The sequence below is a fragment of the Typopeltis vanoorti genome, chromosome 12, assembly GCF_054136105.1.
Source record: "Typopeltis vanoorti isolate ZY-2024b chromosome 12, IOZ_Tvanoo_1.0, whole genome shotgun sequence".
Classification (NCBI taxonomy): Eukaryota; Metazoa; Arthropoda; class Arachnida; order Uropygi; family Thelyphonidae; genus Typopeltis; species Typopeltis vanoorti.
The window spans coordinates 112241420-112267969 of record NC_143560.1 but is presented as its reverse complement, the minus strand read 5'-3'; the positions used below and the strand labels follow the sequence as shown (position 1 = coordinate 112267969).

The window sequence follows — 26550 nt, the reverse complement described above, 5'->3', positions numbered from 1 at the left end:
TAACTCTACATATTATAAGGAACCATTCATATTCATATCCTGCTTTTAGTAGCTGGCCCTGAGATGCATCTTTGAATGCAAGTTAATCCAGTTAATTGTTCTCCTGAGCATAAAGCATTATCACATCTCATAATGGAGATAGCCAGTGGTCTATATTTTAGTTCTGTTGTGTTCTTCACATCATTGTTTTGGTGAATGACTAGGCATATTATAGCAGGTAGGAAGGTTATTAGACAACGGAATGCAAAAATATATATTCTTTATCAGAGTTACTATGGAACTATTATAAGCCTGTTTTTCGATAGTGATAGTTATGGTATAATCACACTGATCATTTTTAGTACATATCTTCTCAGATAGAATTTTCTTGTTAGGCCACTGTTCCACATAGTCCCTCAAATAATATAATTCAATGAAATATTTATTACCTTCAAGGGACATAACAGCAGGTCTGCGTGCAACTCTGGTCACCTCCATTTCTTGGGAATGAAGTAATGGAGAGGATCCAGAGGCAAGCATCCCACTTGGTGAGTTCTCTGTGCAATGCTCCTTACACAGGTACAGTATATTGAGGACTTATAGGCTACAGAAGTTAGGTTGATAGGCACAAAAGATGGGATATGATAGTAATGTTTATGTTACTAAAAGGGTTTTATAGAATTGATGCAGTAATAATTTTTCAGCACTTGACTAATGGGGACAGAACAAGGACCCCATTCCTGTAAACTTATTAAGAGTGTAGCTAATCAGCGCATCAGTGCTAGATTTTTTGGAGAGTGGTGTATGGTTGCCAGAGTTTGTTGGGTTATGTTGACAAATGTGTTCAAGAAGAGATATGATAGGTATTACATTAAGACTGTGAGTCTCCTGTACTGAGACTCACAGTCTTCAGACTGTGTGGAGATTTCCATGGAGTAATAATAATAAAATATTAATTCATTTTATTTTATGAAATATTTTATTTATTTTCTTGTATTTTATTATTATTATTTTCTGATTTTGGTAGTAAAAGAAATTTACTACCAAAATTTGAAGCAAAATATTTTTTTTAAATATTTTTCTTTTTTTCTATGTTTCTTAGGGTAGACCAGGCCCACCGGGTATTCCAGGTGTTCCTGGTGATCCTGGTTTGCAAGGACTTCCCGGCATAATAGGTCCAAAAGGTGAACCTGGATTGAATGGGGTTTCAGTAAGTTTATCATTTTTATATAATGAAAATAAATTAATATAATTTTTTGTGTTTATAAAAAACTGTGTATACACTGAGTAACCAGCTTGCTTGGCTACTCAGTATATGCACACGGTTTTTTGTATATCGTGTCCCATCATCTATGAAATCTGCCAGATTATCAGACAGTCATGTCCGTTGCAAGCTATGTAAAGCAGATAGACCATGTGCATGTGTGTGTACTTAACACTCTGCACGCACAATCTAAATGACTTTTCAGCATGGTGTGATAGTTGACTCTCTATGTGTCATTGAATGCATCATGGATATTTGTCTTGCTTGGGTGTTCATGAACTACCGTGGAGAATAGTCCACCAAACAGAAAACATGAAACAGTCCTGCAGCTGGAGACAATTTCCTGATTTCACAATTCATTGCCACTGGCAAGATCAAGGTATGATTTAATCTGTAGCTTTTGAAGTAAATCAATAGCTCCATAGTGGCAGGAAACAGAACTGCAAGCTGTTGGAGGGTTTTATGTGATTGTGATGACACATATTAGGCTCTCTGAAATGAGTGAAGTGAATGCCACAGCCTACTTGGACATTGTTGTGAACTAGGTACATCCTTCCATGTCTAATATTTATCCATCCAGTAATGATTATGTCCAGCACAATAATTGTATCATGTCACAAACTTTAGATCATTTGGGAATTATTTCAAGAACAAGAGAGTGACTTTACCATATTTCAATGCCTGCTTAATCACTGAATTGAACATCTGTGAGATTAGATGAAATGAGCCATTTCTAACAGGGACGTGCAGTAGTCCAATCTCAAGTAGCTGCTGACCCATACAGATCGATTCATTATATCCTTAGACTGAAAGAAGATTCTATTTCCTGTTAGTCAGGTATACTTAATAAGCTTACTAATTGCATGTGTGCGTGTGGAGGCTTAATGGATTGTACACAGCAAGAAAGGATTAAAACAGAATTTAATACTTCCTATATTTCATCTCAATCACTGAGAGATCTTCAGGGATTACAAAAAACTAATGTAACATATAAACAAATATCACACAATTCTAAGCCCCACCACGTGGGTAACTCTAAAGTCCTATCTAGGTGGAGCGCCCTCTAAGGGCAGTTGTGGGTGGCCTAGAATGTAAGGTGGGATCTCTGATGAAGTGTTTCCCAAATCTTTGGAAGCCTAATGCAACCATATTTATTAAGATTTGATTGATTTTTATGAGCTGCTGCTGATTCTAAAAACTCTCTTTTTTTGAATTTGCTATGGTGGAGCATGGTGGTTTTTTTCCATGAGATCCTGTGGTTGGTATCCAAGACATGGTCAGCCAGGCTTGACTGACCATAGGCATGGTTGCAGATGTATGATTTGTGTTCCTTCAGGCGGATGGTTGCTGATCTGCCTATCTGTCCAAAGTAGCCTCTTAAGCCTCTACACATGGAGAGGAGAGGACAGAATTTTCTATAATACAACTAATAATAATATTGATGTATCAACTATATATGATGTTTGACATTGATGCTAAAAGTGGCACCTTGTATTATTCATGGGTGAGCTGATCTAAAGTGTGAGCATATTATTCCTCTTGCATTGTGAAATTTTTGAAATGCAATGAATGAGAAGTATGTATGGGCAGCCTATTATGAAAACCTAGTAAGGCAACTGTAGAAAGATATGAAATGTTGCAGTGAAAAACAGTTAAGTCTTAAGCAAAGTGAGTCCTGTTAAGTGTTAAGATAGATTATTTGCTATCTTTGATGCTCATGCTTTGCTGTGCTGACCGGGTCACTTTACTAGTCTACTTCTCATGCAGTTGCTTGTTACTAGTCATCTTATACTATCTCCATAACATATTCTTCTTCTTCCAGAGTGAAGCAGTATCTCTTCATTTAGTTCAAATTTAATGGAGAAAACACCCCTGGGATAAAAAAAATTTCTAACTAAATTTATTTATCTAATAAATTACTGTACAAATGTTTTGCTTTTTCACCTAGGCATCATCTTCATGAGCACAAAGAAATACAAATAAGCACATGCATGCAGGCTTTAGCTAAGGAAAGCAAACACAAACAGAGTATGAAAGGCAGGATCTTGCATTCCTAACTGACATCCTGTGTGAGTGCAATGAGGGAAACTTGATGAATGTCTTGAAATAACAGTTTTCCCAATAATGGTGTGGCAGCTGAATTTGTTCAGATTTTGTTTTCTGTAATGCTGTTGCAAATTCTAGAACTAATCACTCTGATTTATATTTCTTCCTTTATAAAATAAAGTAAGAAATAAGGGATGCAGTAGACCCCTGGATGGTCTAGATGATGGAGTGGATATTTTAGTGAGCAGATAAGGGTAGCTAATTTTTGATATGGCTTGAAGGCAATGTGTATGTTGTACTTTTTAAAACTTGCAGGATTTTTTCTGAGATGCGCAATCAGGAATTGCAGCTGATTTTTTGTGTTGAGGGCCAAAAAAAAAAAGTGCCTCAGCCACGTGGCCAAATTGAGAACACATCATCCATGTAACATAGTTAAAATGTAAGTTGAAGAGAGGCTGAGTTTAAGGTTATGTTTTCAAAATGTTCCAAGAAAAGATTGGTGTGTGTGGGGGGGAGAGGAAACCCATAGATGTGGTCACTTTCCTCAATATTACAGAAGTTCTCTTGGTTACAGAAGGTGATAAAGTTGTTACCTTTATCACCTTCACAATATGCTCTCTGGACTTAAAATTTCTATCAGTCATCATCCCATCATACAGTTGCTTATTACTGGTCATCTCCTCCACTTCCTATAATATAGTTCAGACCAAAAGAGTATGCAGCCTACCCTCCATAGATCTCACATTTCAAGACCTTTAATGTAGTTGCATTTAAAGTGACATCCCCATTCTTTTGTCTGTCTGTCCAGCTTGTCTTCTGAAGGGCAACCACATTGACACTATTACTAATAATGCTTCCCAGCTATAGATCATAATCAAAAAAATTTAACATCCCCTTGCATTCTGCTGACAGTATCATTGACATAGGCTGTATTTCCCAATACTGAGCCCTGTAATGCTCCACTTGTGATACCTCGACAATACATAGCTCTCTGGTATCTGCCACACAAATAGTATCAAATCCAGTTCACTAACCTAATAACTAAACCCATATGTTATAGCTTAAATATCTGCTTATCATATGGCACCCTGTTTAATGCCTTAGTAAAATCCAAATTAAATCGGAGTATATGGTTTCCCTAATAAAAGACAACAAAGTACTGGAACAGGAGCATCCCTTAAGAAATCCATGCCGACCCAATTCTATACACAATCTCTCACAGTGTTAAAATCTTAACAGCTACAGAAGAATACAAATTAGTCTGTTGTTTGACACATCCATTCTGCCATGACTTTATGTGGTAGTACTATCTTACCCTCCTTCCACTCCTTAGATACCTTTCCCATAGCTAGACTTTCATTGAAATGCAAGTCAGCTGAGTTGTTTCCTTAGTACATTCTATTCAAATGCATGGCAAAATACAATACAATCTCACAGACTTATTGACATCAAGGGTACTTAGTATTTGAAATTCTCTCCTCGTGCACATCTAAGCTTTGAATCCTTTCCATTCCTCTAGTAATAAAACCTACTTTTTTGGAATGAACATGTCATCTACTTTGGTCACTTGACCTCAGTTTTCATCTGACAGTGTTAAATGAAAATGGACATCATTTCTCCTCCTCCTGGCCACATAATGAAATAAGTCCTTAGGATCTTCTTTGGCTTGCAGGGCTAAATCTCTTCTTGTATTTCAGTTTTGTCTTCCTTACTGTGCTAGTCATTTTCGGGCTTGAATCTTATATTCCTCATGCAACTGCTCTCTATTCCCTATCTTTATACTTTTTTCATGACCTTGTTTTCATTTGGATTTCTTGTTTGATTTTATTTATCATCCACTTTACACCAAAACAGTTCATCTGAACTTAAATAGTCAAAAGCATTACAGTTGTAAACATGATCCGCATAGTATTATATGAACTCATTTGAGTTCTTTATGTGAGGGATTCTATATATGCTTTCTTCTCTTTTTGCACAACAAAGGAAAATATTTAGCATATAGTTTTTTATTATTATTTTTTTTTATTTGCAGGGACTTCCAGGACCAATCGGACCACCAGGACCAATAGGGCCCCCAGGAAGACATGTATGTTTTTATTTTATTTTTTATAAAATCTCATTCCAACTTATTAAAAATTTATATCTAAGTTTGAAATTGTTTGTGTATTCTCCTGTTACCTACAGAAATATTCTATTATAGGGACTTCCTGGAGCCAAAGGTGAAATCGGTTTACAAGGTACACCAGGACTGCCAGTAAGTATTGTTGCTTTAAAGAGGAACTGAAAGGTGAAATAATTTCTAATAGATAACATCTTGCTTTGTATAGACTTATTTAGATGGAGAACATGTTTAAAGGTATATTGACTCATTCAGTGTATCACTGTTTTATTTTTATTTCACTGTCCTGAAGAAAGAAGTGCACAACAGTGCACACCAAGCTAGTATAGATTAAAGCTTCAATTGTTGAACAAACTATCTCAGTGTGTCATTTATACTAGACATAAAATTTCAGCAAGAAGAATAACATGCATAAAAACTTGACTCCAAGTTTCTCTTTGGTAACGATCTAGCATTTGGTCACTAAATTCTGCATTCTGCATTATGCCATCTTCATTTCCTGATCTTTCATGAGAGATAGTTGCTATCAGAACCTTTACAGGCTTGGTCACTGCAGCCTTATGTGCTTGTTAATGCATCACCAAAGTGTTATTAATGTTTTCTCAAATCTTGTGACTTTTAAAATAAATGTTTCATCAGAGGTTTCATTCTTTTTTTCCCACATGTTGGCATGCTAGAGGAAAAAACCTCTGATGTTATTTTTAGTGTTATTTTCAATTAGTGTTTAGCTATAAAAGTTTACAGAAAATGTCTACAAAGCCATTAAGTCTGACTGTGTAACTGAAGTGCAGGATAGATATTCACTCTTATATTTTAAAATCTGTTTTATCAGTAGTACAGTATGTTTCTATAAAGTTTTTATATATCTTCCTCTAAGCATCTGTTTCTGTTTACAGAATATATCATTGACTAATAAAACTGGTCACATGGAGTTAATCTTGCATGCAAATACAAAAATATTTACATAAATTATAATATTTGCTGAGCTCTCAACCATGAAACATGGTTGCATCACAGCAAAATGTACTACAAATGAGTATGGGAGGTCATTCAAATTGCATAACACAGAAACACAAAGTTGTTGGCAAAGATTAAAAAAAAAATGTAATCCCATGCAAAAGTCAAATAGTCCATTAAAAAAAAAATTAGCTTTCATAACAGTGTGTACTTTTAACTTTTAGTTGAACAGAATTCATAAGAAGATCCTGAAGGGATATAGAAAATATGATGACAATTACAAAAAGATTTTGGAGACTATTTAAATACTTAGAAATAAAAAAAAAATACCACAAAGGAATCAAAGATCATAATGGTGATATAAATACTAAAGATCAGAACATCTGAATTCTGCTCATGTGAAAATCTCAACCCTTCATATTTACAAAACTGATACAGTTATTCATAATTGCAGAATTGTACATATGAATAACTTTAATTATCCTCCAAGGTTCTGCAGGATACTGTGATGGTCATTATTATCATCAGTACCTGTTGTTGTCTAATGCAGTTTATTCTGTTTTTTTTTTTTTTGTTGACCTTTTCTGGTTTTGAACTAAACTCACAAACTCTCTTCCCATCACTTTTTGATATCATCTACTAACTAAGGGCTATCCTCTGGTGTTTGTCATCTATTGTATTAAACATCAAATTAAATTAAAGATGCCAAGGAATGTTTAATCCTATATCCAAGTGCAAGTAAACAAAGTTTGCATCTGAAGTATCTTCATGACCAGGTACTTGTACATCAGTGTCACGTTGACCAAAGTGATACTGATTTGATCAACCATTATTCTACTGGCCTGATCTTTAGCAGAAAAAACAAACTTCAAAGCTATATCCTGTTTAGTATAACACAACCAGAGAACAAATTCATATTATTATTATTATTATATGGTATTTCCATGGAATCCAGAAACGCGTGCGAGACCCATACTAACTATTATACACAAAAACTATAATACCTCTGCTTAAACTCATTCACTGTGAGGGGACTCGCAACTAATTCTGGTCCATTCCACTCATTCACCACTCTCCATGCAAAAAAACTGGTCTGCACACCCCTACTAATCACACTCTTACACAACTTCCATAGATGGCCACTAGTTCTCTGACTACTTGTCATATATTGAAAAATTTCCTTTGCATCAATTTTCTAAATCCCCTTTAATATCTTAAAAATTTATGATATGTCCCCTCTTTTCCACCTATCAACTAAATTTTGTAACCCACAAACCCTCAACATATCCTTGTAGGGAATATTGCACAGTCAAGATGTGGCCAAATCATGCTTTATAAACAGGGGTAATAACTTCCGTATCTTTACTTGTTAGCGTGTTTTTCAACATCCAAGTAATCCTTTGAGCTATTTTACTAACTTTTGCAATATACCCTCTGAACTTCAATTCTCTCATTATCCTCAAGTCCCTATCCTCATCAGTTTACTGCATACCAGTACCTTCAGTATGATACACTGTATGCAACCTTTTCAACCTGAAGTGCATAACCTTACATTTTGCAATATTAAATTGACAGTCATTATTCTTTGCCCACAGTGCTAATTTATTTAAATCATCCTGCAGAATATCTACATCACCTTTATCAACCATTGCTCTTTCTAGTTTTACCTAGTTTTACATCATCAGCAAACAACTGAATATTCCCTCTTAAATCTTTCCCTGTATCACTGATATACAAATTAAAGAGTAGTAGTACCGAACGCTGAGGTACTCCACTAGTTACCCTAATTCTCCTAGATTCCACTTCACTATATGCTACTCTCTGGTGTCTGTTTGCCAGTCACCCCCCATCCATGCTACCAGCTTCATATTCATTCCCATTTACTCCAACTTTTGTAATAGTTTTCTTTGTGGTATTCTATCAGATGCCTTTGCAAAGTCCAGCAGTATCATGGTGTAGCATTTCCTTTTTCCAATTCTCCTGTAACATTTATTATAAAATGTGAATAAATTACTAAGACAGGCCTTCCCTTTTACAAAACCATGCTGCCCACTATAGAGTATTGCATCCCTGTTCACACAACTTTTTCAATACTTTACCACTCCTGATATATTAATTGATGTGTAGTTTGCTACCTCTGTCTTGGAGTCACCTTTTATGCAGTGGAATCCACTCCCCTGGAACCCTGCCAAAAACAGAGATGATTGAACAACTTCATCAGAGGCAATGCCAGTTCTCTTGCACATTCATGCAGTACATGGACTGACATGCCATCCAGTCTCATTGCTGTGTTCACATTTATATTTTTAAATATGTTGAACATCTCTCCTTCATTTACCTCAATTTTGATATGCATCTCCACATCAGCAACTGTAAAATCTCTACCTTCATAATACACCATTGCAAAATGATCACTCAGTAAATTAACTATTTCTTTTGGCTCAGTGATCTTCCCCATAAGCATTGTTTAAAGTCATCCTACCATAGTCATTTTGACTCTTACTTTACTACGTAACAAAAAAAAAACTCTTGGGTTTACTTTGGCATGCTTACCTATTTTTCTCTCATAATAATCTGATTGGCCTTTCTTATCAAACTACTCACCCTTCTTGCTTGAACTTTGTCTTGCTCATGAGTATGCTGATCATCTTTTTCTTAATATTCCCTCCACGGTGTGTTCTTTTTTTTTTTCTTTCTTTGTAGCTCTTTCTTTATATCTCTACTCAAACACTTAATGCCCACTTGGTTTATCCTCTTGACCTTGCGTATACAGTGTGATACTGCTTCTCTCAATCTCTGACCACTTCCCATGCATTACTGATGTACTTTATAGTTTCTCAAGCCATAGCACTGCTTTAAGATGATTACTAAGTCTGTCATAATTAACAGCTTTATAGTTCAACATAAACCTTTTCTTGATAGGGAATTTCACATTTGGCAGCTTCCAAGAACAAGTCTGCATGGTCACTCTTCCCAGTTTTAGGCAGAGCATCTACCTTACTTATGGATATATCTTCTGATGTTATTATCAGATTCAACACTCTCAAACTCCTTGTCTCATCTATAACATGTTGTTTCACATAATTATCCCTTAGCAACTGTATAAATTCCACCTTTATCTTGTCATGCCCCTTTCCTCCTTTTAATCTAAATCCACATAGTTAGTCTCCCATAATACTTTAATACTAATTGTGCTAATTTGCCATAACATGGTATCTACATCTTAACGTTGACCCCTGGTCTATAATAGCAGCACCCAACAATATATTTTGTCCTGTTGGTCTGTATCTCACATCAGATGGTCTCAAATGAACCATCTCCCCCAGACCTAAAATTCTTTTTAACTTTTATGTTGGTTGTAATTCTTCAGCTATCATCAGCAGTATCCTACCTCCTGTCATATTCCCTCTATCCTCCCTGAAAATACAATACCCTTTATGTTCTATCCGTGTAACTATATCCTTTTCTGTCAACTAGTTCTCACAGATGCCTATAATTTTTGCCCAAGTCAAGCTGACCAATGCCAAAAACTGCACTCATTTATTCCTGATACTTCTTGCATTCATTTACGTGCATTTCAACATCCCCACGTACCCACAATTATTTGTGTAATGCCATTATCAACCCATCCAAATCAGAAACCTGTGAAATTGCATTCAGCATTGGATAATCATTTCTGATATTAGGGAGGAGTTGCATCCTCCCTAATATCTAGTTTCCCTGGTTTTGCACTTCCAAACTCTTGCTAAAACAACACTTTCTCCAAATATCAAACTCCAAAACCATTTAAATTTGATTTTTTAGGCATAAGTCCTTTCATTCTATCAAATTCACTCTATACATAAATAAACTGCACACCATTCCTCCTGTACAATCTTCTCATGGACTCGTTAGCAATCATGCCCCTGTTTTTCAACTCTGTCCTATCATATCCAGGCAGTAGACTCATCATTTTCACTTCCTTACTCCTAATTTTTGTTTCTTGCAACAACTGTTTCATATGTTCTCTACTTCATATTTCTCACCTTTCAATTCATTTGTACCAGCACACTATCCCCTATAACAAATTGTTCTTTTAGTCGTGTGGATTTTCTGTGGTGAGAGTTGACTATAACTCCTTTGGGGAAACTAAGGATAATAATTAGTGCATCCATGCTATCACGTCCTTTGGATGGAAAAGACTTTGGTTCAGTTCTTGTCACTGATATGAGGAATGCATCATTTCTCATCTCAGTGACACAAGAAATGTAATTCTGAAATAAATGTGACACAAGGAGTGTAATACTGAAATAAAAGGGTTCTTTCAGTTCATGGTGATAGCAGGGTTTTTCATGCAAATAGACAACAACCTGCTTTAGAACATACACCAAAATTTAGTCAGGAACATCAGGATATACAGTGGACCAAAAGATGTTTATATGCATTGTACTAGTTTAAGGGTGGTCTGATGGATTGTGGACCTTTATCTAGGCTAGTGCATTTGTGGAATAAGAAAATATTGAGAAATTAATCTAGAGGGTAAAAAATTTTTTGAACTCAAGAATGTTGTTTTTGAGACCTCAGGATTTTGAAGAGAAATTTGCCTGGTAAGTGAACCTGGAACTGAGGATCTGGTTAAGTTAGGTTTAGACCAATTCCACCCTTTTTTATATGCCTCCCATTAACAAAAGATTTGTAAATCTATAGTACATTCATATTGTGGGTGGTCTAAGGATTTATACATATCCAAGAATGATAATTTAAAATGATACATGTGTTGAAATGAAGTAAATCACCTAAAAGTATTTAAATTGGCTCTGAACCTTATTGAAAGTAGGGATAATCAATATTTATTTGTTTTATACAGTAATTAAGCCAACATCATTTGCACTTTTTCACGTTGCGAGTTTCAAAAATTAATACTAGCTTAGGTAGTTACATAATCTCCCAATGCATTTCAATATACTGTAGCCTTTTATTAGTCTTTTTTTTTTGTTAACTAATGAACTGATTGCAGTAACAAACTTTGGCTTCTTCTCAAAGGTAAGATAGAAACTCAGAATACCTCAGTGGTTTCAGGTTTGAAAGTTATGATTTTTGTGAATGAACTGCTAATCATTACAGAAATCATAATGAAGGAAAGAACCTGAAAGAATTAAGCTTTGTAATGGTATTTAGATTATTAAAATAATGAAATTCATTATATTAATAAGTAGTGTTAAGTTCTGAATTTTACTGAAAATTAATTAATTTTCGTTTCCTTCAGACTTAACATGTGTTTGCAAATTTGAACATATATTGACATATCAGATGTGCTAAATTACTTGACTTACCAGAAACATTACTAAATTGAGGTTATTTATCCATAATTCATGTTGTAATATAAATATTGTGAATTGTCTGTGATTTAAGCTATGTTACTTTTGTGTAAATGCTTGTAAATTTGCTGGGAGAAAAGTTAATCGGATTAGGTGCAGATGGCCAGAAGCTGAACACATGAAACAAGTACGCGTGCACCAAGAATGTCAAGCACGCATTTCCCCCCCCACACACTCATATCGAAGAGCACGCTAGGGGAGAGTGTGGCACTACATACTGGGAGACATAGGGTGACTCAGGCAAAGGGGAGGGGAAAAGCAATGATGTAGAAAGAAAGGATGGCATGCAATTTAAAAACGGTAGCAGCGCCTAAGAGGAGGCTTTTTGTCGGTTTTTTCGCTTGGTTTTGGAACCTCCTTGCAGCACCTTCTCGCCCCATGCTTCGACGAGGTCATCAAGACAAAAACTGAAGGAGCATGCTGTGATGTTCATAAAAGCTTGCCGGTGAATGTTTAGCCCAGCGGAAGGCAGTTTTCGATTCCCCAGGAAATAGCTGAGCCATGTTGAGCCAGTTGACGAGAAAACAACAGGCAGTTACTTTCGGCGGCGGAGATGTGTCCTGTCTGGACCACCAGTGGAATGGAACACTACAGATAACATAGAATGAGCCAGGAATCAAGAAGAGAAAGTTCAGTCGTGATGAATGAGATGGCCAAGAATAGTCTTCCAGCAAATGGTAATGTAAACCCTATGTTTTGTTAAATAACTGTGTTATGGGTTAGCTTGTAAATTTAGGAAGGACATTAAGTTTCTTTGAGGTTATTAATTATGCTAAGGACTTTAGAGATAGTTAGATTTTGAAGAAGTGATAATATATGAAATTTCAAAGGAATTAGTGCAGAAGCACGTGGAGGTTACTTTGTGATTTGATAAGTGAATAATCCTTAGCCTTGAAATGTATAGAAGTGCATGGCTGTTCATAGATAGAATTGCATACTTGAATTGATGTGTGTTGCATGCTATGTGAAATTTAGAAAGTTTTGAATATTATATTCATTCTTTGATATTAGTGAAATTATATGTCAGTGTCTATTTATAATGTGTAAATGTCTGAATTGAAATTAAATGTTCTTTTCTTTAAAGTTTAACTAGTGACTTGCCTGATTTTTATTTCTATTGCACCTTCTCATAAAATGCGAACCACAGCGGGAGATAAATTGCTAGGGAGGCTATGACTGCAAAATAAGCTGAAGTGATTTAAGACAGTGTACTAAACTGAATTCTGGTTCCTTGATTTTGCGCTGTTCAATAATCTAGGATTCAGGGTGGTGCAGTATAATAGAAATTTTCCCTGAATCCGAAGAAGGAATCAGAACTAGTGCTGAAACAAAGGGGATCGGCATTGTCCAGTAGTAAACCTTTTTGTCTTCATAATCCACGTGCACCATACCTAAGAGTGAATAACTGCCCTGAGTGAATCTTAAGATGGATAGAAAGATAGAGCATATTATTTAGACGAGACTAAGCTACAGAGATTTAAGAAGAGATTTAAGTAAGAGATATTCAAAGAAAATAAGTAAAAGTAAATAATAAATTAAATAATATATTTAAATAACAACATTATAACAGTAGTGTGTGTGTATAATTTATTTATTTATTTTAGAGCAGTAAAGGAGAAAAAGGAGATCCTGGATTGCCTGGAGATCCTGGAATTCCTGTAAGTGTGTCAATTTTTTAAACTGTCTTCATGTGATCAAAAATTCCTTAGTGGCGAAAAATATCTCAGTTATTACAAGTTGCTTTGCATACTGTTTTTGTGTTGCCAACCTAGTGGCTTAGTGAATAGCATATCCATTATCCAACCACATCCTGCTGTGCATGAATATTAGTGAATATTTTTAGGTGCAAAATTTTTTTTTGTCACTTGGTGATCCTCAAATTTTTGCAATACATTAATGCCATAGTTAGATTCAAAACAATAACCAGTTGGTAGAAAGCTGAGATGTTATCCACTTGGCTAACCAGGCCACAAAATATGTGAGAACCAAATTTGATTAAATATTGTAGTTTGGTTTATTCATTCCTCACTTAAGCTTTGTCTTTTTTTAGGCTACACATTTAAAAAAGAAAAAAAAAAAAAGGAAACAAGTCACATAATGTGTTATTAGTGCTTAATTTTAATCTTCATTAAATAAGCCTTTGCAGAGTAAATGGCAGTTAAAAAAAATTTATAGAATATTTTAACAAAAAATGGGATATCAGATTTTCAAATGTTGAAAATGTTAAACTATCTTGTACAAAGATAGTTTAATTCATCTACATTTCACAAGCCCTCAGAGAGGATTCTTCTTTCCATTAAAATATTATTCTTTATTATTGTTATAATTATTCAGGACCTCCATGCAGTCACAAGACTCATTGTGGGAGGCCCATCCTAGACATCCCAGTCTATCATTCACCATTCATGCTCTCACCACCTATCAGGCAATGCATTCCCCCATGCAAAGATCCTAACCCCACTTAACACCTCACAATATTCAGGGATGGCCCCTTGTCCTTGTTCCTTCTTCTTGTTCTATTATACAAAAGAACTCTTCTCAATAACCATGTAACCACCTCTCAACTGTTTAAATGTCTCATTCATATCAACTACCTTCCATACAAAGAAACTAATCTTCATCCTCTTGCTCTCGACCTTCTTCCCCTTCTTCTATTATACAGAAGAACTTTCCCGTTATCAATCCTGTAACTATCTCTCAATAGTTTAAATGTCTGAATCATATCACCTGTCCTTCTAGCTACCAAACTTTTCAGTCTACCTTCCTTCAGTTTGTTCTCATAACTAACATCCTCATAAGAAAAATGTCCTGATGACATTTTGTAATTTTTGTAATTTTCACTCTTTCCAAGGTCAGTTTATCCCATTGAAATCCTGGTGACCAAATATCAGCACAATAGTTGAGATGTGATCTGATCAGGGCTTTATTCAGTGGAATAACAACTCTTCTATCTCTGCAGGTCCTTCTCAGTATTGCAGCAATCCTCTTGGATACCTTCACCTTTATGATATGTCCTGTAAACTTTCAGTTGCTATTGGTCATCACTTCAAGGTGATTTTCCTCTCCCACTTATTCTAGTACAGTTCCTTCAACAGCATAAGCAGCCTCCCATCAGTCTAGCTGAAACTTCAAGACTTTAGATTTAGCTCAATTAAACTGATATTTCCATTCATTTGTCCATCTGTTGAGCCTAATCAAATCCTCCAAAAGGACTGTCACATCTGCACTGTTACCAATGACCCTTCTTAACTTCGCATCATCTGCTAACAACCGAATATCTCTCTGCATTCCATAGACAATGTCATTGATATAAAGGTTAAACAACATAGGTCCCAATACTGATCCCTGCAGAACTCCACTTGTAACCTTCTGCTTCCTTGATACTGCTTTTTCACACACAACTCTCTGATATTTATCAGACACAGTCCTCAGTACAGTTCACTAACCTGGCATCTAAACCCCATGTTCTTTAACTTAATTACATGCTTAACATGTGGCACCCTGCCAAATGCATTTGTAAAGTCCAAAGGGGGTTGGAAGCTATATTTGCTTTTCACTCATCAACTGCTCTTTTTACTTTATTGCCAAAGACAGTCATGTAACACAAGCACACAACATATTCATGCTGACTTTCCCCAATGCTGTATGTGATTTCACACTAATTTCTCCAAAGCTTAACAACTACAAAATAAATACAAACTTCTCTATAGTTTGACAAGTCTGTTCTACTACCACTCTTATGCAGTAACACTCTCTTACCCTTCTTCCACTCCTTGGGTACCTTTCCCATAGCCAACTAGACTCACTGAAAAGGCAAGACAACAGAGCTCTCAGTTCTTTAATGCATTTCCTCAAAACATGCAGTAAAATACCATCCAGTCCTATTGCTTTCTTGACATTCAGATGTACACAGTATTTGAAACATGATCTCCTCTTGTACTTCCAAACTTTGAACCCTCTCATCCTTCTAATAATAAAACCATTTTCAAGATTGAATATCCTAATAAAATGACCATTAAACAATTCCACTGTCTTCTACATTAGTCACTCTACTGGCCACATAATGAAAGAATTCCTTGGATCTCAGAGCTAATCTCTTCTCGTATTCAAGTTGTGTCTTTCTTACCATTCTAGTCAATCTTCTAGTCTGAGTTTTATGTTCTTTATGCATCTGATCTCCACACTTCTCCTTATCTCTTCCACAACTTTTTTTTTTACTGCAGTTCTTGTTTGATGTCATTTGTACCAAAAATCTGGCAGACCTTCAGCAAGAATTCCTCACTGCACTCATAGAGAGCACCATACTCACATCCCAATAGACCACTGTTTGATATCTGTCAGCCAGCAATCCTCTTATTTATTCCAATATTTTATAATCCAGTCCCATATTCTCTAATTTATGCAACAGTCTTTCATGCTGTATTCTGTCAAAAGCCTTAGCAAAGTCCAAAAGTATCACTGTATATCCATTCCCTGTTGTCTATCTCAACAGTAACATTATTATAGAATGTGAGCAAGTTGTTCAAACATGACCTTCCCTTAGTAAACCCATGCTGTTCATTATAAAGTGTGGATTTTCTGTTAACTTGTTTCTGTATAAGCCCTAACAAACTTTTTGAAAGTCTTTCACTGCTACTCCAGAGATGTCGATAATTGGATACATCAGTCTTTGCACCACTATTGTGCAATGGGATTACCATACATTATTTCCACCCCTGTGGGATCTTTCCTGTTCTGAGACTCAAAATTTTATAGCCTGGTAAAAAATTAATAATAATTATAATTAAAATATAAATTTTATTTTAATTAATTAATTTATTTATTAGCAGAAATGGCATATTCTATACCACAAGGTGAAAAAGAGAACACAATTTGATGTAAAATAGATTAACTAAATTTGTTTAGTTAATTAGATTATTATGCCAATATTTCACCTTGGTCACCAAGGCATCTTCATGAGCATAAAGAAATATATAAGCACATAAGTACAGCAAAAGGAAGGCATATACCTGAATTGAAAGGAAAGGGTGTTATACAGTCATAACTGATGCTTTTTCTCTATGGATACAGTAAAGATTGTTGCTGAAGGTCTCAGTATGATGGTATTCCAGACTTTTGGTTAAGTGAGGCAGCCAAATTTCTTAAGATTTGGAGGATGTTGTGGTGCTGTGACAAATTCTAGAAATAGTAGTAATTATCCAAGATAGGCTCTCATTTAGATAGAAAGTAACCATTGGGTATCTTATTGTCTTTAATAGATTGTAATTCTAGTTTGAGTGTCTTCAGAAGAGCATGTAATAACATATGCACTGTGGTGGCTAAGAGTCTATATGACATTCTTATGTGAATGTTATAATTTTATTTAATTTTTTATTTAAGTAAACCTTTTAATCTTTCTCTTTACATACCCATTTTACATACCTTATAAGGAACCTTCTGCTCCATCCCACAGGTTCTTAGTAATATTATCATCATTCCATTCATGCTATATATAACTGTCCATTCTTTTTGTGTGGGTGTGTGCCCCTGATGATGTGATGAGATAGTCATTACTAAATATGCTGTAGTAATCAAAAGTATTTTGATAAACAAATTTTTGTACGTAACTTTATTTATTGTCATATCTTTATAATTTAATACACATCAATCAGAACAAGTATTTTATTTTTTGCTTTAAATAATAACAAACAACAATTTTCAATGTTTTGTTTTTGCATTAATGTCAAAAAAACTAATAGCTATATTAAAAGATGTTTATAAGAATGCAATGGCAACAGTTAGAATAGGTGATGATTTGGGGAAATGGTTTTAATGTCAAAAAAACTAATAGCTATATTAAAAGATGTTTATAAGAATGCAGTTGCAAGTTAGAATAGGTGATGATTTGGGGAAATGGTTTAAAAGAAGCAGAGGTACTAGACAGGGGGGACCCAATATCACCAAGCATTTTCATCACACATTTAGAAAGAGCAATGGATAAAATGAAGGAAGATGCAAAAGGAATATCAGTTCATAGGATGAGAATTAACAATCTTAGGTTTGCAGATGACATTGTTATTATTGAAGAAGGCGAAAGAGAACTACAAAAAACATTGAAACTGTTAAATGAGGAAGGGAAAAGATTTGTTCTTCCCACCAAATGGTATTTGGTGAGAAGAACATGAAACAAAAGATACAAGTGGATGGAATTGATATAGAAAATGTAGAACAATTCACATATTTAGGAAGTAAAATGACATATGATTTGGACTGTACAAAAAAGAAATAAAGATCAGGATTGCAAAGGGAAGAACGAATCTAAAAGCCATGGATAACATCCGGAAAAGTAAAGTGATCAGTCTGCAAACAAAAACTAAAGAGTACTGGAAAACTGCATCTTTAATAGCAGTGTACTGTATGGATCTGAAACATGGGTAATAAATAAGGAATCAAGAAAAAGAATTTTGGCATTTGAAAGAACATGTTTCAGGAGGATTCTAAGAATAGGATGGATACAGAAAGTCACAAATGAAGAGCTCTATCAGAAGATACAACCAAGGAGAATCTAATGCAGAAGATTATAAAATGCAAGCTGCAATTTTATAATCATGAATTCATGAATAAGCACCAAGAATTGGTGCTTATTCATGAATTTACTTTGTTTCAGAGATCTATCTAGCTCTTCCCACAAATTCTTTGACTGAAAGTAATCCAGGATTGATGAAAAATCCACCCTGTCAGAATATTTCTTTTTTGCATAAGGTAGCATTTTCTTATTTGGACACATCTGCAGAAAGTGAGAACTGGAAGATAAAGACATTCATAATAAATTTAGTTTAATCCTTTATCCAAGTGTGAGCAAACAAAGTTTGTACCTGAAAATATCTTCAGGACTGGGGTAAGGTAGTACAACACCGGGCAGCTGTAGCAAAGGTGGACAAAGCTAACATCACTCCTATCTAGGTATCTCCCATAATGCAAAACGCATCTCCTTGTGGATATGTATAATATTATGCATTAAGGGAAGGGCCACTACCCAGACTAGTTTCGACCTTTATTGAGGTCTCTTCAGTGGGAGCCAGGTCCAGAAGTGGAGATACCAGGCAGAAGCAATGCCGAGGTCATCTTTACCTATAAGAGTTGCCTAAAAGTGTGCCACCTTTTTATTAAATCACTCTGGATTTAGAGAAAGATATTGAAAGTTTATTTTTCACTTGGTTAGACTATAATAAATTTAGTTTAATCCTTTATCTAAGTGTGAGCAAACAAAGTTTGTGCCTGAAAATATCTTTACCCATAAGAGTTGCCAAAAGGTGTGCCATCTTTTTATTAAATTAGCTGCCAGGTGTTATACTACCTTATCCCAGTCCTGAAGATATTTTCAGGCGCAAACTTTGTTTGCTCACACTTGGATGAAGGATTAAACTAAATTTATTATAGTCTAACCAAGTGAAAAATAAACTTTCAACATCTTTCTCTAAATCCAGAGTGATTTAATAAAAAGGTGGCACACCTTTTGGCAACTCCTATAGGTAAAGATGACCTCACCGTTGCTTCTGCCTGGTATCTTCTCTTCTGGACCTGGCCCCCACTGAAGAGACCTCAAATAAGGGTTGAAACTAGTCTGGGTAGTGGCCCTTCCCTTAATGCATAATATTATACATATCCGCAAGGAGGTGTGTTTTGCATTATGGGAGATTCCTAGATAGGAGTGATGTTAGCTTGATCCACCTTTGCTACGAGCTGCCCGGTGTTGTACTACCTTATCCCAGTCTTGAAGATATTTTCAGGCACAAAATTTGTTTGCTCACACTTGAATAGAGGATTAAACTAAATTTATTATAATCTAACCAAGTGAAAAATAAACTTTCAATCAAGGCATTCATGTTTGGTATTATCAATGGTGTAAACAGAAGAGGTAGACCGTACAGAGAATGGATAGACGACATAAAGAACTGGTGTAGAATGGATGTACAGAAATTGTGACACTGTGTACTGGACTAAGAAAGGTGAAAGAAGATAGTAAAGTGGGTATCAGACACCAACAGGCAGTGATCCCATGGTTCGTTATGATGATGACTATTGTCTTTGGAAAATAATCAAAAGTATTTTTACAAACATGAATTGCCATAATAACATTTATTATTTAAGCAACACAAATTCTTTATCCAATCTTCTAGAATGTCAGTATTTTATACCATAACCAGTGGCACTGATATCAGCTATGCGATGTTTAGCATTGAGTCAATTAACCTAACAATGCAGTTGAACAGAAATATTTCCATTCTTCACTCACAGCACCAAAGAATTGGTGCTTATTCATGAATTTACTTTGTTTCAGAGATCTATCTAGCTCTTCCCACAAATTCTTTGACTGAAAGTAATCCAGGATTGATGAAAAATCCACCCTGTCAGAATATTTCTTTTTGCATAAGGTAGCATTTTCTTATCTAAGATTTAATGATAATCAAATCTCCATGACATGGTGTGATGGTCCTACCCGTTTACAAGAAAAGCATTCTCATACCATGGTATTTCCTCCTCCATATTTTCCATAGTTATGCTTGATATCTGGGATTATTCTTTTGATTTCTTGGATGTCTAACATATTTAAACTTGCTGGATGAAATCAATTTAAATTTGCTTTCATCATTAAGTAAGATCTTAGATCAGTTGATATCTGTCCAGTTGTGTTGAGTCTTAGCAAAGTTTAATCAGGCCTTTCTATTGTTTGCAGAAATAAGTGGCTCACTACTAAATTGACAACCTAATAAACCTTGTTTTTTAAGATGTCATTTTACATTCAAAAAATGCATATTTAGTCCACACTTCTCTTGTAATTCTTTGTTAATAGCTGTAGCAGGCTTTTAAGGATCTTCCTCGGATAGCCTTTTAATAAGTGTTTCTTTAGTAGTTGTTTTCATAGATATCCTTGTCTAAATTTTATGTTCATGTTTCCTCTGGCCTTATAAAGTCGATTCTGAACATTTACAACTAGTTGTGATGTGCCAAAATCACTTGCAACATTGCTCATGTGAATCCTTCTTGCAAAGCACAAATTATGGCTTCTTTAAGATCTGCAGAGTGTTCTTTGGTCTTCAGCATGGCTTATTAATAATTGATATTCTTAAACTTATATTATAAACTAAAACTAATATTTTAATTAATAATTCTTAAACCAATATTATATTTATTAAAAACAGTAATTTAATAAAATGTGTTAATTATGTCTGATAGGTATCACAGAGTTGTGTATGGTGGAGCAGTTTCAAGGAGACAGAGGGTTACAAGTAGGGGCCCACAGGGCTCAGTACTAGGACCTATATTGTTTAACCTTTATATCAATGACATTGCCAGTGGATTGCAAGGTGATATTCAGTTGTTTGCGGATGATGCGAAGCTGGGAAGGATTATTAGTAATAGTGCAGATGTGGTAGCCCTGCAAGAGGATTTGAATAGCTAGATAGATGGGCAAATGAATGGGTGTATCGGTTTAATGCAGCAAAATGTAAGGTCTTGAGGTTTGGGAAACATCGATGGGATGCTGCATACTCTATTGGAGGAGTTATACTGGAGGAAGTTGGGGAAACAAGAGATCTGGGGTTGATGATTGATTGAAACCTGAAATTTAGGGGACATATTGCAAAGGTGGTGAAGGTAACACAGAGGATTGCTGCAATTATGAGAAGGACACTGACCTGCAGAGATAAAAGGGTTATCATTCCGTTGTATAAGTCTCTGATCAGACCACACTTAGACTATTGTTCTCAGATTTGGTCCCCAGGATTTGAAGAGGATAAATTAACTGTGGAAAGGATACAAAGGCGGATAACAAAGATGGTGTCGGGACTGTACAATGTTAGTTATGAGGATCGGCTGAGGGAGCGTGGACTGCAGAGTTTGGTGGATAGAAGAAGGAGAGGTGATATGATTGAGACTTTTAAACTGTTGAGAGGTGGTTACAGGGTTGACAGTGGGGAGTTCTTTCACGTGGTTGAACAGCGGGAAGGAGTGATGACAAGAGGCCATCCCTGGAAGTTACGAAAGGAAACTGTGAGCAAGAGGGTGAGGAGTGGTTTCTTTGCATGGAGGGTGGTTGAGCCGTGGAATGCATTGCCTGATAGAGTGGTGAGGGTGAGAACGGTCAATGAGTTTAAGGAGTGGTATGATAGACTTTGTGTTTCTTAGGGGGGGACCTCCCCTCGATGAGGCTTGACAGACTTTATGTTCTTAGGAATGACCTCCCACGATGAGTCTTTTGACTCCATGGAGGCCTGAATAATAATAATAATAAGTTATCAAAATATATATAAACCCAACAAATAACAAAAATTCAGAAAAAATATCTAAACATAAATTTTGGTACTGAACTATTTGCACTGTGCTTCCGATCAAACTATATGACTGACAAGTTCATTCTTTACGACTGGTCTGAAGCATTCGAGGTCAAATATTAATATATCAATATTTGCACCTTCCAAACTTTTGAGTGCAACTGTAATTGTTTATTAAATTATTTTAATTTTATTTTGTCATAATTTGTTGAAAGTTTTTTCACTTGGTTATATTATAAATTAAAGATGCTAAAAAATTATATTCTTGGTTTAATCCTTTATCTAAGCATAAGACAATAAAAAATTTACATGTGTAGTAACATCACAACTGGACTACTAATATATAGATGCTAATGACTTCATGTTACCATCTATATACAAGTAGCCCAGTCGTGATGTTACTGCATGTGCAGATTTTTACACATATCCTTACAGATATGTGTAATGCTATGCATTATGGGAAGGGCCACTACCCAGACCAGTTTCAACCTTTATTGAGGTCTCATCAGTGGGGACCAGACTCAGAAATGATAACAAGGTTGAAGTAATGGAGAAGTCATATTTCCATATCCAAGTAATTAAAAGGTGTTACACCTTATAACTCAAATACTTTGGATTAGAGAAAGATGTTTGAAAGTTACTTCACTTGGTTATATTATAAATTAAAGATGCCAAGAAATTATATTCTTGGTTTAATCCTTTTTCCAAGTGTAAACCAATACAAATTTGAACGTGCAGTAACATTACAACTGGACTACTTGTATATAGAGGCTAATGACTTCATGTTAGCCTCTATAAACAAGTTGCTCAGTTGTGATTTTACTGCATGTGCAAATTTTTACACATATCCAATTTAACTTGTATATAACCTATATATAAGTTAAGTCATGATTAAAACTGTAATCATTACTGTGTTTCATACAAATGTCATTTGCTCTTTTAGGGAATTCCAGGAACAGCTGGACCACGGGGCCCTCCAGGTATTCCTGGCGATGCTGTGGTAGTAAGTAAATACAACATAAATGTTAACTTTTGAAAATCTCATAATATAAGAAAAATATTCTTTTGATATCCCAATGGCTAAGTTTTATTTCTGAATTAAAAATATGAGTAAATAATTTAAAACTGTACTTTTCTTTGAAAAAAAAATATTGTGATAATTATTTCCTTTGGTGATTTTTGTTGCCTATGTAGAAAATTAACTTCTCAATAGCTGTTAAGCCAGTGATTCTACTATGATATGTTTTGTATGTTGTGTCTGTTAATTGCATATATATTTGTGAGTTAGAGCACACATCCTAGGGAGTTGACCTACATTACAGTGTGACTCACTTCCTAGACTAGTTTTAACCTTTATTGAGTTCTCGGTACTTGCAAAATTTGTAATAAGGGTAACTGCTCTCAGCTCTTAGTGCCTAAACAGGTAATTGTAAAGCTTCTTTGTATGCAAACTTTAGCTTGCTTCCAAACAAAAGCTAAAAACATAGAGAAAAAAATAAGAATACAAGGTTAATAAGATACAAGAATAAATCAAACATGGAAAAAAACAAGGATACAAGAAAATGCTTCTTTTTTTTTTTTTTTTTTTTTGTCACATGTTATCAGATTTCCATGGCATTATGAGACTGATTTGTTTTTTGAGGGGCAGGAAGGTTCTGCTATAGACACCAGAAGTTTTGCTGAATCACCTCTTAAACTAATTGCCACCTGCTGCAGCAAACCTTTTGCTATGTAGTGGAGTATTGTATTTCACAAGAAATTGTTTTCAACCTTATTTTAAATTTGCATGTGAAATATCATCATGACTAGGTTACTGGTCAAATCAAGCCTTTCCATGTTCCAGATAATTGGGTTATCAATGTGTCCGGATGACCTTTTTAATGGATAGTGAAACACTTTTCCTTTCAAAAGGAAATGAATTCGTTATAGTCCCTAAAAAGATCCCATATTTAGATATCCTTTTTAACATTGAACAGAACTTATGTCACCTCTTCAGTGAAAAGGCTAATACTCTCTGCCTAGAAGTTGCATCCACACTGCTTAAAGCTAAGCTACCCCCATCTAACATATCTCCTTCTGAAAAGAAAGCTCTACATTCCTAAAAAAACAAGTCACCTTGTTATCACTAAAGCAGACAAGGGAAAAGTGATAGTAATTATGGATTCTTCAAATTACAAAAGAAAAATTTCTCTTTTACTACACGATTCCTCAACATACCAAAAACTGGATCATGACCCCACTAACAGGCAACTGAAGAAATTAAATTCCCTTCTAGATTAAGTTATTATTCTTCAGGCTTCCATGGAGTCAAAAGACTCATCGTGGGAGGTCCTTCCTAGGAAACACAAAGTCTATCAACCCTCATCGTGGGAGGTTCCTCTTAGGTAACACAAAGTCTATCATACTACTCCTTAAACTCATTGACAGTTCTCACAAGTTAAAAGTTATAAGATTAGATGCAGACACCATAAAAAGATTAAAAATTCATTTTGTAAGACCTCCTAGGTTTATGGCCTACTAAAAATCTACAAGACAGACATTACTCTGCATCCTATTGTAAACTGTATTGATTCCCTTATTTACCACATAGCCAAATATCTTGCGAACTTATTGAAATCACATATAGGCAAATCTTGCTCTTTTTTGAAAAACTCTTCTGATTTCTTAAGTAAATTAAAAAATGTCTCCTTACAATTTACTGACTTTATGGTGAGCTTCGATGTAGAATCTCTATTCACAAATGTACCTCTCAAAGAGACTTCAGAATTACTTACTTACATCTTCCCACAAGATATCGTAAAATTATTTGGATTCATAATGCACTCCGGATATTTACCATTGATGCCACCTGTTCACACCTCTAATTTTTCTCAGGACTCTCATATCTGCTGTCTCTAGTCTTTGGTCAAGTGTTTTACTTCTGACCCAGCTCTCAGATCCATAAGTTAAAACTGGTTTGAACACTGTCTTGTATACAGCTAATTTAGTGTTTTGAATAATTTCTCTCTTTTTCCTTATGAATTTATTCAATTGACTTCCTGCCATACTAGCTTTATTGATTCTGTTGTCTAATTTCTATATTTAATTTACCATCTTCATTAAAAATCGTGCCAAAGTAGCTGAAATGTTTTACTTGTTCCACAGATTCTCCGTTCACAACACAGTTGACATTTTCAACGATTCTGCTTATTTTCATTGTCTTTGTCTTTTTATTGCTAACCTTCATACCATATCTATTACAACAGTTATTCAATTTAGTCAGAGAATCTTGCGGACTTGTAGCAGATTTATTTATAAGTTTAACAACATCCGCATGAAGCAAAGAGCTGACATTAACATCTCCAATTTTGATATCATGTTTAATACCATTTTCCTTCATAATGTGATCCATATAGATAATGAATAACAGAGGGGATAATGTAAATCCTTGTCTCACACCAGATTTAATATTAAACCATCTTCCTGTACTTCATTCAATTCTAACTGCTGACCTACAACTCAAATAAAGACTAAGTATTGCTTGATATAATGCCCTATTGACACCATATAACTGTAGCATATTGAATAGCTTCTCTTTTGTCACCTTGTCATATGCCTTTTCCAAATCGACAAAACTTAAATACAGATCTTTGTTATATTCTCATGATTATTATTATTATTATTAAACAAGACCTCATGGAGTCAAAGACTCATCTAGGAGGTCCTTTTATCTCACACACATCTCATCATACCGTGTCTTAAACACATTCAAACTCCTTGCAGACACCACACTCTCAGGCAAGCCATTCGAATCACTCACAACTCTGCACGAAAAAAACCTGCCTCTCACACCCTCTTTATACAGTTTCCAGGGATAACCTCTGGTTCTCTTCTGATCTCCCACTACTCTCTGTAGAAATTCTCCACCATTGATCCTATAACAACCCCTTACCAACTTGTAGGTCTCTATCATATCTCCCATCTTCCTTCTCTCCACTAGACTCTGCAAATTACATCTTTTCAATCTTTCCTCATACTCGACATTCCAGAGGTCAGAAACTACCTTAGTCAGTCACCTTTGGACCCTTTCCAACATCTCTTCGTCCTTCTGAAAATCAGGTGACCAAATTTGGGCACAATAGTCCATGTGTGGCCTAATCAAAGCTTTAAACAACGGAACAAGAATCTCCCTACTTCTACATGTCAGTGTCCTCTGCATCATTCCCAGAAGTCGTTTGTGTTGTCTTCACAATTTTGGCGATGTGTCCCCTAAATTTTAGATCCTTATCCACTATCACTCCCAGATCTCTTATGTCCTCTACTTCCAACAATATATTCTCACCAAGCATAAATTCTGCATCCCATCTTTGTTTTCCAAATTTTAAAACCTTACATTTTGCAACATTGAACTCTCATCCCCATTTTCTTGCCCAATCACTCAATTTATTCAAGTCTTCTTGCAAGGCCACAACATCTTCACCACTCTTTATGGTTCGTCCCAACTTTGCCTCATCTGCAAACAACTGAATATCTCCA

At 35.2% G+C, this 26550-nt stretch overlaps 1 protein-coding gene across 5 annotated transcripts in view; it reads left to right on the top strand.

Moving 5' to 3' along the window:
• The window catches only part of LOC150101139 (uncharacterized), a 916744-nt gene that overhangs the window by 304757 nt on the left and 585437 nt on the right, over positions 1-26550 (top strand). For all 5 annotated transcript variants that reach the window (XM_090401523.1, XM_090401522.1, XM_090401520.1 and 2 more), the window contains 5 exons: positions 1082-1189; positions 5322-5375; positions 5490-5543; positions 13327-13380; positions 22979-23038. In XM_090401523.1, the coding sequence (XP_090257649.1) occupies positions 1082-1189; positions 5322-5375; positions 5490-5543; positions 13327-13380; positions 22979-23038 (330 nt within the window). The remainder of the gene's footprint in view (positions 1-1081; positions 1190-5321; positions 5376-5489; positions 5544-13326; positions 13381-22978; positions 23039-26550) is intronic.